At 38.0% G+C, this 16,778-nt stretch overlaps 1 protein-coding gene across 3 annotated transcripts; it reads left to right on the forward strand.

Annotated features, from left to right (window-relative positions):
- Positions 1 to 2,699: 2,699 nt before the first annotated feature.
- On the forward strand, positions 2,700 to 16,389 carry klf15 (Kruppel like factor 15). 3 transcript variants are annotated; one of them, XM_084428873.1, is made up of 3 exons: positions 2,700 to 2,929; positions 5,122 to 6,376; positions 15,637 to 16,389. In XM_084428873.1, the coding sequence occupies exons 2-3, from the start codon at positions 5,199 to 5,201 to the stop codon at positions 15,647 to 15,649; spliced, it is 1,191 nt and encodes a 396-aa protein (XP_084284999.1). In that variant the 5' UTR covers positions 2,700 to 2,929; positions 5,122 to 5,198; the 3' UTR covers positions 15,650 to 16,389. The 3 variants fall into 3 exon arrangements, with proteins under 3 accessions (XP_084284999.1, XP_084284998.1, XP_084284997.1); XM_084428872.1 differs by lacking the exon at positions 15,637 to 16,389 and adding an exon at positions 13,642 to 14,952; XM_084428871.1 differs by lacking the exon at positions 15,637 to 16,389 and adding an exon at positions 10,212 to 12,495 and having other exon boundaries at positions 2,706 to 2,929.
- The last annotated feature ends 389 nt before the right edge of the window (positions 16,390 to 16,778 follow it).

Below are 16,778 nucleotides of genomic sequence, written 5' to 3' on the forward strand. Positions count from 1 at the left end.
GGGAGCGCAAGTGTATTTCTTAGTTGACGTGCATCTGTGGAGGAAAAAGTCCGCTTTGCGCGGGTGCAAAATAGGAATGATACATGCGTCGGTGTACAAAGTCAATTGCGCTGGGTGCAAGATAGGGCCCTCGGAGTCATATGTTAATATTAAAAACATGCTAAATTAATACGAGTGAGCAGTATTACCTGAGTAGTAGCATTTATATTTATAGTATTTACAAAACAACACTTATACCTGGCCATTACACAGTTTTTCAGGCAATATGAGAAAACATAATGTCTTAGACTAGAGAAGGCTACACAGTATTTCTTCGAGACCAAAGTTTTGCTTACAAGTTCAAAAATATTTGGCAGTCATAAAGTCAATCATGCAAACAGGTTGACTCTCTTCAGCTGACAGGTCTGTGTTTGCCTTCTGTCATTACTTAACCACCCACTGGCACCATAACTGTGCCCTCTTCACCACAGTACAAGTATGAAACTGCTCACTCTAGTGCTTGAAGACCTGTGAGTCTTGCTTGGCTTCTAGGACACCATCTAAAAACAACACACGTTTACTGTCAGTAAGCACTAAAGAGGTGAGTTAGCTGAGACAGATTTGATCCCCTCTACTAAAAATACACTGTGTGACTTCATACAGCCACAAGTGGAAAACAACAACAACACCTCGTGTGTAAGCTGCGTCCAAGATGATCCCCTTAAAGTCCTCATGTAGTCCATTTCAAACCGTGTTTTTCAGATTGTTTCAAGGAGAAAATACACAGCAAAAGTGCTGATTGATGAATTTGCACATGGTTTGTTTTAAAGCATATTATAAAACGGTTAGTTCCAATCCTTGATTTTGATTGGTCAATAGCTGTGTGTTATTCACGATAAAACACGGCTATGACCGCTTCACCCAACGGTTTATGTATCGCTACACAACACCCCTGGCAGGCACTCTTGGCAACGTTAACATGCGTTTGTTCTCATTGATATTGATCATTGAAGCTTATAGAGTAGAGTAGAGATCGAGTAAGCGAGAGTACTTGCATTACAGTGTATATATAGCATTTTCCTTCAGGTCAGTTCTATATTCATAATAAAAAATCAGTTTGAATGTCCGCTGCGATATCTTGTCCTTTTTACAGTCAAGGGGTTTTTCCGTGACACGCTAACTTAGTCATTCGTCACTTGCGTCTTCACAATTTCGAGTCCTTTCAATATAAAAGTCTTCTCTACTGACTGACTCACTCGTATAGACAGTTGTTGTCGTCGTCATCTAATGGCGTAACAATGTAACTTCTGTTGCTGTTTACGGCCAGGGACTACTTTTTCCAGCGGAAGGAATGCTTTTAGTGATTTTACTTCATGAAAGTTGCAAAGATACATCTTTTTCAGCTTTAATATTTGTATTGTGTGGCAGCCGTTTTATAAAAGCAATAAGGTACTCCAGGATAGTGCTGTATCGTGAAGAAGTCATGGTTGAAGGGGTTGCACGCCCGTCAGCCGTGACTTATTCACCATACAGCACAGCCTCGAGTACCTTATTGCAGTGGTTCTCAACTCCAGTCCTCGTGACCCACTGCTCTGCACATTTTGTATGTCTCTCTTATCTGACACACTCATGGAGTCTCTCCTAATGAGCTGATGATCTGGTTCTGGTGTGTTAAATAAGGGAGACATACAAAATGTGCAGAGCATTGGGTCACGAGGACTGGAGTTGAGAACCACTGCCTTATTGCTTTACTTAAAAAACACCACATAAACATTAAAAACCTGATTTTCAACAGAGGGGGACTTTAACATGTCTATCTATCTATCTATCTATCTATCTATCTATCTATCTATCTATCTATCTATCTATCTATCTATCTGTCTGTCTATCTTTCTGTCTGTCTGTGCTATAAATATGCAGTTATAGTTAATTTTTATTAATTCATGCACGCCACTTATATACTGCAATATAGAAATGTAATTGTTTTCTATCTGTTACTTTAATGGCCATATAGGCTACCTTGTATTTCTAAGCACTAAGCAGGCAGAAAATCTTATCTAGCAACATTGTTTTGAACTATTTGACTGCCTATTATCAGTACTTATTGTACTGGTTGGAGTTGTTTGACTTTATTGTCAATGTCTTGTTTTTTTTTCATGAGTTTTAGACACACCCTGAAAAAGTTGCAGAAAAAATGCTGGTTCAAAGTCTTTCTTCCCTCTCATACATTTAAGTTAGACTGGTTAAAAGTTAATCCAGGAATATTTTCACAGGCTCATAGTTTATTTATCAATGAAAAAGCATGAATCAGTTAGTCATTAACATTTTTATCACATTCAAATGCTTGATATGCAATTTGTCTATATGAGGACAGCACTTAAATAAATCCCATATTAAATTGTCAGCAGCAGTAATCTCATCAGATTAATCTCACAACACTCATGCCATTTGAGATGAGTTTATTGTTGGCTATAATAGTGCTGTTATTAAAATGTGAAATAAAAAGCTCCCTTCATTAATGACAGTCACATTAATGACAACGTTTGCACTTTGAACTCATCTTCGCCAGATCAGATGCACTGATATTACAGCACCCCTGCAAGAGTTAAAGCTCCTCCAGTCGGACGGTTGACAGAAGCAACCGTGTACTGTTCTGCTGTTCATTGACGACAAAAGGCAAGAGTCCAGCCTCCGTCGTCAGCTCTACCAATCCCAGTGTGTGGAGCAGGCGAGCCTTCAGAAGCCTTCCCCAAATCTACTCTTAAAGCCCACAAGACAAGATCGTGTGACAGCAGCGTAATAGCTACTATAGAGGAGAGCATGATCTGCCATGAGACCCTTCATGTCTCAAGGGCACATTTAACAGCTAATGAAGCATTCTTTAGCGAAGAGAAACGGATCGTACTAGAACTTTAAACGGCAAGGATTAATCCGAGTTTTTTTTAGAGAGGTAAGTTTGATTGTTTTTATGCTTTCATTTGCGCCTCGAGTAGTCGCGTGGCATGCGCGGAAACTGCGTGCAACTATTTGCTGCGTCGAAACGTGAGGCAGATACTGCAGAATAATAATAATAATAAAGCAAAACAGCTAGAATTAACTGTATTTATTGAGTTAACTATATATAAAGAGAGAGAGAAAACAAGAGTTTTAAAGGGTAAACAAAATATATTATAGCCTATGTAGGACTTTTAATAGTTTATTACACAAAACATGCACGTTGCATATTTCGAACTTTTTTGTAGGCATACTGTTCACATTTTGCCCGTAATTAATATTTTTAGTTATAAATGATTACAAATATTCGGCGGTTTGCATGTGTAGTCAAAGTTCATTAATATTAATAAGTACACTTTTGTAACATGGATGTAACACTTGACACTTGAATGCTACAAAAATCATCCTACGAAGATTTTTTAAGTAGCCTATAATTAAGTATAAAAAGTGACAAAGTTAATACACGTTCATTTGCATATTTCGAAGTAGGCCTTCGAATTTCACTTTGAATTGTATTACTGAAGTAAACCGAGTTCTGAAAATTTCGATTTTGAAAACCTCATTACAAACGACTGACATGATTGTGGCAAGTTAAATAGATGGAAACACTCGCTATGTGATGTCGAACGTTAAGTAATTAACGAGAGATTTAAAGTGTCTAAGGGTATTTAAAAAAAAAAAAAAAAGTCTCCTCCAGAGTTTGCAGTGAACACATGTGGGTGTTGACACTGCCTGTAAGTGTCAGGGTTATTCTCGGACATTCTGCAGCAGACAGGGGGCGCTAGAATCACCACTGCGTTTAATCACCAATTAAAGTTTCCAGTACTGATTAATGTGCTACTTCAGATTCCCGTGGCGATGCCTAATGACAGATCTATAGACTTAGACCTTTAGTAGTGTATGTTTTAAGGATGAGTTAGACTTTCATGTTTGCTTTTAGAAAGATTGGGTCTAGTTGTCAAGTTGCACATTACTATTTACATTTTCGCCGTTTCATGAGTTGTTTTAGATTTCATAGTTGCTTTACATTTGGTAAATGCTTATCATTACTTCTTATTATGACAGTATCAGTAAAATCTCTGTTGGAGTGGTTATTGCATTTCTGTTGCTACAGATTTCTTTTTCTTCATTTCAGTGCATGGGCCAAGGAATGCTATAATGTAATTACTAGCTTCAGTATTGAAGTTAGACTTTAGTGGTCAAATTCCCAGAAATGAACAATGTTGCTTTCTTGGATGTCTTACATACAGCTGATATGCTGATAGCAACACTACAGTTGGTCTTTTATCCTAAAAAGAAAGCATGAAAGAGTGAAAACTAAGAGAGTAAACTAAACAGAGTGAAAACTAGGCCTAAACATTTTTTTTTTATATCAAATAGAACACAGACAAAAAAAAAAGTTTTTGATTAAACGATGAGTTGTCTCACACATAACAGGATCACTTAATATGCTTGGTTTCCAATTAACTAAGACTCTTTGTGTGCACACAATGCTATCTTGTCTTAATGTGGTTAGCTTATAGCAAGAATTGTAGTGAGGGAGTAACATGTTCACATCCTTTTTGTTTTAATGTTGACTTATACAGCTATTACAGTAAATTGTTTCCAGTGTCTCACACATCCACAAGGTAGGAGGTAATGGTAGCTTAGCCATTAGCCGCTGCTTGGCTATTTTCTAAAATATTCTTGTGGAGTGAAACAGAGTAATAAGATTGCACCGAGTATGTTAACATGCTCTTTTAGAATCTGACTTCAGCTGGTTTTTGCTAAGTCATTGAATATTTGAAGGATTAAATTCACTTTGCACATCACCGAAAAAATGCCCAGGCTAATTGTAATCTGATGAACGTGTGTATACAGTGCATAATGAACGGCGTCTAGCTATCTAGGTCTGTTAACGCAGACTTGGCAAAAACGGGCCTGGTATGAATTCAGTCGGATTAAATTATTACAAATTATTGTTATAGTCTGACTGAAATTTAACTTGAAAAGTGCATGTATACATACTGACTGAGATAAAAAAAAATCTTGTCTCAAAGTCACTTCAGTTGGACAGCCATGAAAACTGTTGTACAGTAAATCGCTTTAAATGTTATACAAAATGTCAAATTATTGCTAATCCCAAATTTGTTTCTTGTTTTTTTATAGACAGAGAAAGTCCCGCATCATTCATAACAGGGAACTGTACAAGTGGCCGCCGTGCTAGGGACAGGCAGTAGCCAGGAATGGTGGATCACTTGCTGCTTGATGCAGAGACTTTCTTTCCTTACACTTGTTTGCTGCCAGCCCACAACCCATCGGATATGGTGACAGACGAGGGGGTGTACCATATGCTTCCATCTCCATTCTCAGAGGATAACCTGAGTGACTCATCTAGCCCACGTTCCTGTTCCAGCCCTGAGTCTCAGGTGTTGGGCTCTAGTTGTGGGAGTAACTCAAGTGGAGAAAGCCAAGATGGCCTTCTTGACTTCCTTCACTCTCAGTCCCTAACTTTGAGCCAAAACTTGTCCTCTTCTACCATTTTATCTCCCATGGTCCCTCCTGTCCTTCCCATGGGTCTGGCTTGGGAGTCACGACGGGACCGCACCACCAAAGAGGAGTGCTTTGAGTTCCCTGTTTTCCCTGGAGATTTGGAGGACCATGCTGGGCTACTGTTTCAGCCCACTCTGGAGGAGATCGAAGAGTTCCTAGAGGAGAACATGGAAGTGGTGGCCTTGAAGGAGGAAGCCGGTGAGGGTCTAGTGACCTGTACAAGCATCCAAGGAGCTATATCAGAACCTTGGGCCCAAAGCTTAGACCAAACAGTGCCTGTTTCAAGTGACATAGTCAATGCCAATTCTGATCCAAAAAGCGTGCAATCCACAGTAGGGGCCTCCACAAATCCTCAAAGCTCACTGAAAAAGGAGGACTCTTCAGGGAAGGTTGTGGTGGTGGAGAATCCTAGCATGCCTGTGATCCTACAGCTTCAGCCCATTCAAGTGAAACAGGAATTGAGCCCTAAAACAGCCCCCTCGCCACCAACACCACAACCTGCCTCGGACATCAAAATAACCCAGCTCCTTGTAAACATCCAGGGTCAAACCTTCGCCCTGGTACCTCAGGTGATCCCTCAAGCCAGCCTTAACAGCTCTTCCTCCAAGTTTGTCCGTATTGCCCCGGTTCCCATTGCCGCTAAGCCCTTAGGTCTCGGGGAGAACGGAACAGGCGACGGCCAGGAAGCAGGGCTTGTAGTTGGGGGTCACAAATTCCAAAAGAGCTCAGTAGCTGATCTTATTAAAATGCACAAGTGTACTTTCCCTGGCTGTGCCAAGATGTACACCAAGAGCAGCCACCTGAAGGCCCACTTGAGGAGACACACAGGCGAGAAACCTTTTGCCTGCACTTGGCCTGGCTGTGGCTGGAGGTGAGTGTACAAGGACAGGTATCCACAACTTATACATTGTCTTTGAAAATGTTGTTTGGACAGATAAGGCAACAGATTTTTGTTCTGTACAGTTACAAATGTGATTGCTGTACACATGTTTTTTTCCCTAATCAAACACTGAGGTTAGCTGTCAAGGTCTGTATGTGTACAAAGGGCTTTCACTCCAATAAGTTGTAGTTATTGCGAAAGCAGTGTGGTACATCATTATCTTTGTTGTCCATGAATGAACTTCAAACAGAGGCTACTTAGGACTCTATGTGGACTTGCCAAATCTAAAGATATTATACATATTCCTTGCTTTTAAGGCATTTTGTACATTTTAAATGTAAGTGCACATTTAAAATGAGAAGTGTCCTTCTCTTGGGTGGAAGTGTCCTTCCCACTTACATTAGAAGTGTCCAATCTTGCTCTTGGAGGGCCAATGTTCTGCAGTGTTTAGCTCCAACCTACCCCAACACACTTGCTTGGAAGTTTCTAGTAATCCTGAGGACCTTGATTAGCTGGTTCAGGTGTAGTTGATTGTGATTTGAGCTAAACTCTGCAGGAATAGTGTCCCTCCGGGAGCAGGATTGGACACCCCTGAATTGCATGAGCCGATTCACAAGAATGCATCAGACTTTCCAATGTAACATAAAGGATAGCTTGTACAGTTTAGTAGAGCAAGTTTGGTTACTACCTTTACTTGAAAGGCTGTAATGTTGTATTTAAAATACAATGCGATTAAACATGCAATTGGGGCATGCTACACCACTACTTGTTGAACATTTGAGCATGTTACTGCAAAAAACTATACTATTTTGAAAACAGCTGAACTAAGTTTAGTTAGTAGCGTTGCTACTTTACTCCCCCAACATTGCTTGATAATCACTTTGTATTGTAGCTGTATATTTCATTCACAATTTGTCCTTAGATTTTGGGTCTTGTTTTGTTTTATCTCTGCTGTTTGCAGATTAGATAAAGTCTTTGAAGAGGCAGACTTTGCCCTATTCACTGCTTCATTTGTTTACTCTTAGTCTATGTCCAACTCCAATCTTTCTGAACAGGCCTGGGTACTGTGTAAAGTGCACCAGCAGTTGTAGTGAGGTCAGGATCGACAAGATAGATAAAGTTTCAAGTGCCGGTCTTTGACAGAGATGAGTTTGGTTTTAATATTTTTGTATGCTTGTGGGTGATGTTTATTCTGAAGTGTAATCTTCAATTGATTGCATTAGTTATCAAGTTTGAGTAACTACATTCTTCAAGCACTTGGTCGTAGTAGTAACCCTGATTTAGTTATTACCAAGTCCCTCTTTCAGATGTCAGTTTTTGTAAATGATCCACTGGTTTGTCTAGTTTCATGTCCGACTCTGTAAGATTACCTAATTATTGTAAAAATCAAGTATGAAAACACTTTCTGTTCGAGAGGTCTTTTGTTATCAGTGACCTTGGTTAGCCTTGCTTCTGGATAGCAGTTGGCAGTGACTGTCCTTTAGCAGTCTGAGAGTCTGATTGAGGTCTCCGGGACACTGTCAGGAAATGGATGTAGGGAAGAAAGCAACAGAAGAATGCCCCATTGGCTGCCTCAAGCCTGGCTTCAGCAATGCCTTGCCAGCATTTTTAGCATTCCTTTGGTACTCCGCAAATAAAAGTGTCCAAGTGACACAAACACACAAAACCCTGCTCACACTTAGATTGGAAATTTCTTAGAGCCAAAAGCACTCACAATAGCTTTAAACATGGTACTTGACTGGAAAACACACCAGTTGGCTTAGCTGCAGCATGCTAACGTCCTGTGCTTTGCTATTTCTCTTAGAGGGCCATACACCTGGAAACAAACCAGGAAGTACATACTTTATTTTATACTACTTGCACACAAAGGTTAATAGAGGACAAAACCTGCATGAAAAGCTGCAAAGGAACTGATATAGTTTGCAGTATCAACATATGCGTGTAAGAGAGCAAACCAAAGTGCTCATCTGGTTTTGCAATGGAAAATGCAGATTTGGAATAAAGTTGAGGACATAGATATCATAGATTGCAAATGAATAACTCTGTCCACAATGCAAAAATGTGTGCATTTGAATGGAAGTTAGTTAATAGCATATGCTGTAGAGCGTGCTGGAACAGCTCTGTTTGTGAGCTCTGACGTCCAACAAGGAGGGGCACCTCATCCCATCCTATCCCACAGGGCAACAATTAGTCCACCGCCATCCCATCCCAACGTGCTTCAAAGACTTACTCGCATACCATGCAATGCGATATTACAGAATGAGAGATACTTTGTCAGTCAAAAAAACATCACACTTTGCTTGGCATCATGCAGTAGTTAACCTACGCTATGTGAGTAAGATGCTGATATCGTCTCTTTTGAGTATGAAATGAGAATCATCTTGTTAGCTTTGTTAGTCATGTTGTCGCTGCAGGGGTTTTATTTTTGGATTGAGCACAAAGCTAGTGCATTACTGTTAGCATAGCTGCAACTGTACTTTTCCTGTCTAAGCTTGTTGTAAAACTGGAAGAAAAGCCTAGCTGGAGAGAGAGAGAGAGAGACTGTTTTTTATAGCCTTGCAAATACTCTACACATGTTCCCGGTACATTAGAAACAGATACTACCTCGCCTATGGCTTCATGTGAAACCGTGGCATGGGGTTGAGCAAGAGTTTGTTCTCCTGGTTTTCTCATTTCAGAAAGAAGTACACACTATCTTCAGATGCTTTTTATTGAGTAAGATATATATTGGTAGTATAAAGGTAGTGTAAAGTTGACAGTTATTTGTATACCAGGGATGTAATATAACTAATTTCCCAGGGGTCTCTATTACTTTGGTCTGTGCAGGGTATATGGTATAACTTGAGAAAGAGAGAACTGCAAATTGAGTTAAAGAAAATGCTTCCATATTTTCTAAAATAGAAGAAGAAAAAAAGCTGTGCGTTTTCCTTCTCCTGGGTCTTGGTTCTTATAGTTGCTTTCAGAAAACATTAACAGTCGTGAATGTGGTGCAAATCTACTTTTGGAACTTGAGCACTGGGTTAAGCGCCAAGTTAAATATAGTTGCTCATTAGATCTGCTCCGAGCTCAAACCATTTGCTGCTCAGTTGTGAAGACACTGAGCAATTGTTTGACAGTTTTAATGGACATTGCATGCAGTCCCTATCAAACTATTCAACTCGAAGCCTGTGAAAAGGATTCAGTGCTTTTCATTTTGTTACTCAGTAACTCCAGCACAATTTTTTACCTTTTGTCTGATTTCACAGCAACGATTGCTCTTACAAAATCACAAATATTAGGGAAGACACTGAGACAGGAACAAAAAGATGTGCAGTAGGGTTTATTAATGTGAATAATGAGATCTCTTGTCCAAGTAGGCTTTGATTTATGATTGTTTTGTATTTCCAAAATGCATGACTTCTTTTCACAAACTTGTATTCCATAATCTATCCTTTTTTTATGAAGAAATGCATCAATCAATTAGAAAAAAACTAAATCCTGAACATAGGATAATGGTTTTGAAAAGAAAGAGGATAGTTGTTTCAGAAGTGGAAGAAGTTGGCATACTTAAATGATTACGAAGATTACCTTGATTACAAAGACGAGGAACATTCAGAGTAAATAAGGACCATGTTGTCTTCAAAACAACTGTCACTGAAGCATTTAGGCCTTTTTTAGACACGGTCATAAATCAAAATACAAACGAAAGCAAAAAGCCAAGTAGTACAGTGCTTTTCACAATGCATGAGCTTCACAGAGAGAGAAAAAAATGCAAAAAATGCAAAACATGAATCGGATCAGTGCACAACCATTGATATTTGGCTTTATCTCTGGATTCTTCTTGCAGATTCTCCCGGTCGGACGAGCTGTCACGGCATCGTCGGTCTCACTCTGGAGTTAAGCCCTACCAGTGCCCTGTCTGCGAGAAGAAATTTGCCCGCAGCGATCACCTGTCCAAACATATCAAAGTCCATCGCTTTCCACGAAGCAGCAGGACAGCGCGCACTGCACACTGACCCCACACAGCCCTCCCGCCATGGAGAGTGATAGAGATAGAAATAACGGACGAACAAAACAAAGAAAGAGAGAAGGACAGAATCATTTGTGGTACTGTGATAATTTATTACGTGAGGCTTGGATGAACTGAAGAAGAGTTTGTTCTGAAACTGTTACTTGACTTGTCGGCCTCATGTCGTAAGCTTCGTAGATTGTATTTTTGTAGTGTTCATGATTGTTTTCTATGTTCCGAGAACAATTTTTTTTTGCAACATGTAACATTCAAAGTATTTTTTTGTTGTACTTTGAGGTATGAATTGTTGATGTATCTGCCAGTCATCAACATTCCTTGCTCAATATCACAATAAAAATCGCTTCTTTTTGCCAACGTAACGCGTTTAGCTCCTCTAAACCAAAAAAAACTCGGGTTCATTTGAACTACTGATCATTGGTAGGACTGTGCCATTATAAGCTATTGGCAAACATGGAGGCTTTTCCTCTTGACTTTCAGTTGTATGCTAGTAAACTGTGAAACAGACCATAGAGCGAATCAACGGAAGTCAAAACACGCACATTTGTCATATGTGAATTGGCCTCATGATCAGTGTTGAATTTTTTCCCCTTTTGTTGTCAATACAAAACCTTTCTTCTTTTCATTTTTGTCATTTTATTGGTTGCTTTCATCATAAAAAAAACAAAACCTTCCATGCCTTTCTCTAATCTAAATGTTTGCAGCTGGGGCCAAGGCATTTGTGGTGAAGTGTTTGCGGTTAGAAAATATTTTTGACAGCAATGCAACACATTTTACATCTGAGAAGTCAAGTCAGTTGATGGCTAAGCTAGGTCAAAACACACGTATCAACCATTTCTAACCTGCCTCAAACAGTCCTTTTGACCTGGGACTACTTTACGATCTGCCAAACTGTCTCCGCGAGACAAGCTTGAATGACATAAACTGGAATTGCAAGGTGCTAACCGGCCTCAACCCCGAGCTCCCGCACAGGGGACTCTTGCAGCTCAAATCCGCATGCTTGGGAACTCATCTGGAGTTCAGAGAGGACATTCTTCATGGGAACTGTAGTCATGGACACAGCTTGACTACTGATAGGGCATGCTGACCATGTGTTCGCTAAAGAATGCGCGTGGGGTGCTGATAGTTAATGCTAATATTTAACTAAATTATACCGTGTTGTATAATTGGATTTTTAGGAGAGCTTCGGATCAACCTTGGCAATGCGAAATCTGTTCTATGCAATCTGTTTTTGCCAAAACAATAGCCTGAATGGAAACAAGTACAAAGTTACCCAGAGTGCCTCAGGTGATGAATCAACTTGTTGCACTTTGTACTGCGCCAACAGGCACAGCAGCCAGCGGTACTTATAGATGCATCCACGTATATATATATACAGTACGTATAGTGTGATGACAGGAACTCCAGAGTTTAAAGAACCAATCATGTGCTCGGATTTGACTGTGGTTTAGAGGAACACATAGAAACGATTACGGTGTCGTTTTGCTGCTCTGCTTATAATATTTAGCAACTGTTGTGGTCAGGGGAAATCTGATCTCAGATCCGACATCGCAGAGTGGGAAGAAACTAGAACCACTCAGACCTCTCGCAGACCAGAAGATTCCTCTAGGAATGAAGGAAACACATTTGTCTACATACAGTATATGAATGTTTTGCTGCTGTTGGTGCCTGTTTAACATACAGACCAGTACCAAACATGTTTTTGTTGCTCTCGGAAAGAGAAAACCGCGCAAAGAGTCCATGATTGGTTCCGTTGTTCAAAACCCCACTTAAAACAGAAAAATTACGTCACGAGTAACACAGACACCCAGGCGGAGGCTGCGTACTGTTAGTGATGCATTCCTTGCCGTCTACATGAAAGTCTAGGTGAAATCGGTGCTTATGGCCAACATTGAATGTATGTATACTGTATGTACAGACTTTGTACAAAATGTTGTTGGATCAGAGAGTACCGGATATTCTTTTACTGACGTATCTCATATCTTTGATTGTATAAATGTCCCCTGTAAAATGTAAACCAATGTACATAATAACAATTCAATATATATATAAATATTATATATTTTTCTTGATATACATCAGATGCATTTACAAATAAATTGAAAATAAGAACTTTTTGTTTTCGAGTTACTCTGTTTTCTTATAGCTTAGGTTCAAAACATACTGAAGTATGTGAATGCAAATGCACAAAGCTACATGATCGATTTGATGTGAATGGAAACAGCTGTGCATTGCATTGTCTTTTAGCGCAAACTTATTTCCAGTTTGAACAACTCAACGTCAACAGTTGTAAGTGCATTTTGCAGAGTAATTGAATTAAAATAGATGCGATTTCTTTGTGCACTTGTGTAGAGTATATTTCTGGCTTCTGATATACAATGTTGCCTTAGAATGACTCATGGCCTCATACCAGTGATGTCTAATTATAGTTGTACCAATTCAAAATACTATGTAAGGGGTCGAGAGAGAAATCGTGCCTTATAATTCCAACTCCTACACTGAAACCACTCACTTCCTAAAGAAAGAAAGCATTTAAGCAGCCATGTGCTTTTCTTTTTAACAACAGAGTATAAGTGAGCCAAACAGTAAAGGTTTATATGTCATAAGAGATCTTTAGTAGATCTGTTAAATCTTTTACAGATGAACCTTGTTTGATACTCATAATCTAATGCTGATTTATGTTGGGACAACAGCATTTTAATTTATATATTTTTCGACTGTATTTTATGGAAGCTTGATTCCACCACTGAATAAAATTTTTTTTTTTTTTTTTTACTTAATTGCAACTTTTTAATCGAATCGACTATTGCATGATATAAACTCTCAATTGCAAGATATAAACTTGCAAAAAAAGTATCTTTTTTTCCTCAGAATTGGACTTTATCATTTGCAATTGCGAGTTTATATCTCACAATTCAATACTTTTTTATCAGAATTTCGAGACATAAACTCGCAATAGCAAGAAAAAAGTCAGAATTGTGAGTTTATATCCCGCAATTCTGACTTTATAACTCGCAATTGCAAGTTTATATCTCGAAATTCTGAGAAGATATAAGATAAAATTGTTTTATTGCATAGTGGAAAAAAGCTTCCATAGTATTTACTTTTTAAAATGTAAAAAAAAAAAATATATAATATATCAACAACAAAAAAAATCTATAAATATATGTAAGGTTTCAAAAAGCTTAATACCTGATTTTTTGTGTTTATTTAGTTTTTATTGGATTTTTTTGTGTGTGTTCCCTTGTAGGGAACGACTTCTTGTACTGTAGTCCGCAACATAATCAGATTCACTAACATCTAAACAACATCTCCAACAAGAACAACAACCAATAGTACAGGAGTCCAGCGCATGTTGTTTAAGCTGAGTCACCGAGGATAAGGACATATTGAGTATGATGCTCGTGAAGGGCCCCGATGTTTATGGCTGACAACTCCAATTTATGTTGCTCCCTTCACAAGCCCCCAACCACATGTGGCACTCCTAAAGATGAGAGGGAGGGAGTCAGGAAGAGAAGAATGCAGTGAAGTGATTCTCTTTTTATGGCCATCTGTTGGACATGCTCACCGGTATGAAGGCGATCTTCAGCAGATTGCCAATATCTCCAGACGTTAGCTAATATGACTGATCTTGGACCTGTTTGACCATAAACGGCAGTCCTGGTAGGATGACTCAAGATTTGGTTCTCGGAAATGTAATGTAATGTTTTTATTTTATTTTCTTGTTGCATATCATACAGATCAACTATCATGAGGTCTTAGAGGAGAGTCAGCTGTTTACAGAGTGCTGGCAAATTTAGGTTCATAGTAAGAAAGTAACTTTAAGTGGATTGTTTACACTAATGCTAAGTAATGCACTTATTGCATATAATGCATATGAGTACTTTGAGCTTCTTGATTTATTACAGTATACTATCCCGGCAACTTATTAAATGAACGTGTTTTATGATTTTATTTCGGTTTAAAGCTATTAATCAGTCTTCCCGTGGTGGCTTCAACACTCACAGTTGTTTAGGGAACTCAGCTCTCCGGGTCTTGCTGTGCTCGGGGAAACGCAATGGTCTTCCAGCCATTTGACAGATTTATTTTTGGAGCATTTGCCGTTGTTGGAAAGAGTAGATCCATCTGTCATGACACCAAGGTAACTTTGGGTCAAGCGCATGACAGGTCACAGGAAATGATGTAGTGACTTATTTTATTAACGATTAAATGGAGTTGCTTACAAATGAGGCATTCATTGAAACCTGAATAGGGACGCATTTTCCATTTGGTCAATTTCTGTAAGATTTTAAACGCTGAGTGATGTTGCAGTCAATGGGCAACCAGGTGAGATCTAAAGTATCCAGATATAAATTTGTTGCCCATTCTCAATGGGAAAGTACCCAAGAAACATTGCTCAAAGAAGTTGCCCCATGTAACATCACCTTTAGGCAATGAATGTCTTGAAGTGTTAATCAATTGCATTGTGCAATTTACAATAAAATACTAATAAAAATGTATATGTTGTGAAAAGGCGGATCAAATTGCTGCTCTTCCTGTTATTAATGTTATGGCCATCTTTAATTGACAACAATATGACATTTCTATAAATAGTGGATTAAAAATATTAAATATTTACTATAATAGTAGAAATAAATAATTTATGTTTTTATTTATTAATATATATACATTTTATTTAAAAAAAAAATAACATTTTTTTTATATGAAAACTTTATATAAACTTTTGAACTGACATCTCAAAATTCTTTTTTATTAAAGTAGTAATAGAGAAACCAAAATTAAAGGACAAAATATGTTTTTATATTAAACTGATTGATAGGGTTTTTGTTTTAAATTAATTTTAATTTAATGTAATTTTTAATAGAATTTTATAATAAAATAATATTAAAATCTTACTAAATAATATTTCTATAATATATAAAATTTCAGAATAATATTAATACAATACATTATAATATAATATATTTTCTATGAATGGCTATACATGTAAAAATAAAAAAGTATCTACTCCTTTAAAATATTTATTAAAAGTATTCCATCACATGAACTAATATTTTTATAGTAAAACAAGTTTATAATACATTTATTATAAATTAACATTCTCCTCCTAAAAAAAGCAGAGTATTTTTAATTCTCAGTGGAATCTGACAGTTTTAGTTTGAAAAACGACTTACTGGTGTACATGTGTGAGAGGATTTATGAATATTCCTGCACATATTGCTTTGCTTTTGTTCCCTCTGCACAGGATTTCATTATAACTCACAGCTTTGCGGTGAACATTTGTAGGATTCTCAATCGAACCTCTGACCGCAACATTACCATCAGATTCATCCCAGATAATAAAACACAGATTTGAACATTGTTGCTGTGGTCAGTATTCTGAAGGCTCTCTCTCTCTCTCTCTCTCTCTCTCTCTCTGCTATTCAGTTTTCATGTTGTCATATCCAAACTTCATGCGGACAGGATTCTTTTTGTCTTGCAGGAGGGATCAGAACTTTAGATCCAAGTCCAAAGGATATAAATGTGTATGAACTTGATCTCTTCATCAAGATCTCAGTCTAGAAACATCTTGAAGGAACGGAGAAGATGTTGGCAGCTCCTCTCACCTCTCTTTCCAGCCTGAGACGCATTCTTTTCTTCCGGTAATAAAACCGTCAATCCCTTTAATTTACTGTGAGTCTGGGCAAAGCCTGGTTTGGTGCTGCAGTCACTTTGTGCACAAAATGTTTTCTGTGTTCACGTACAAGAAATGAACTTGAATACACATCTAGGGCTGCATACCCAGTTAACAGGGAGCATTCTCACAACTTTGGCTAACGGTCTGTCAAGGTTCTCTCAAAGTTCTGAACAAATCGAACGTTCGTTCAAAGTTATCTGGTCTTCAATAATGTTCTCAAAACTGTTCATGAAGCATTTTTTTCTGAAACGTTTTAGTTGGACGTTCATCTAATGTTATTTAAAGGTTACTAAAAAAATATTGTAAGAAAAGTATGTAACCTGGTTGCCTTAAAATTGAGTTTGTTGAACTTAAACATTTTAATTAAAGGGATATTTCACCCAAAATCAAAATGTTGTCATCATTTACTCACCGTCAAGTTGTTTCAAACCTGTATGAGTTTCTTTCTTCTGTTGAACACAATAGAAGATATTTTAAAGAATGTTGGTAACCTAACAGTTGACGGAACAATGGGTACGTCAAATCTTTGATTACCAAAATTCTTTAAATTATCTTCTTTTGTGTTCATAAGAAGAAAGAAACTCATATGATGTATATAAAACGTAGGTAAATGGACTTGAACTTCTATAATTCTGTATTTATGACACATGTAAGCAGAAAACAACTGGATTCCGACATTCTCAGATCGGTTTCAGTCCTCAATGATATGT

The sequence above is a fragment of the Rutilus rutilus genome (assembly GCF_951802725.1).
Source record: "Rutilus rutilus genome assembly, chromosome: 13".
Lineage (NCBI taxonomy): Eukaryota > Metazoa > Chordata > Actinopteri > Cypriniformes > Leuciscidae > Rutilus > Rutilus rutilus.

What these genes read in the sequence shown, in the direction of transcription:
- klf15 (XM_084428871.1), top strand. Translation starts at nt 5,199, where the DNA reads ATGGTGGATCACTTGCTGCTTGATGCAGAGACTTTCTTTCCTTACACT. An exon ending in TGGCCTGGCTGTGGCTGGAG is followed by an intron (nt 6,377 to 10,211) that starts GTGAGTGTACAA and finishes TTCTTCTTGCAG; the next exon opens with ATTCTCCCGGTCGGACGAGC.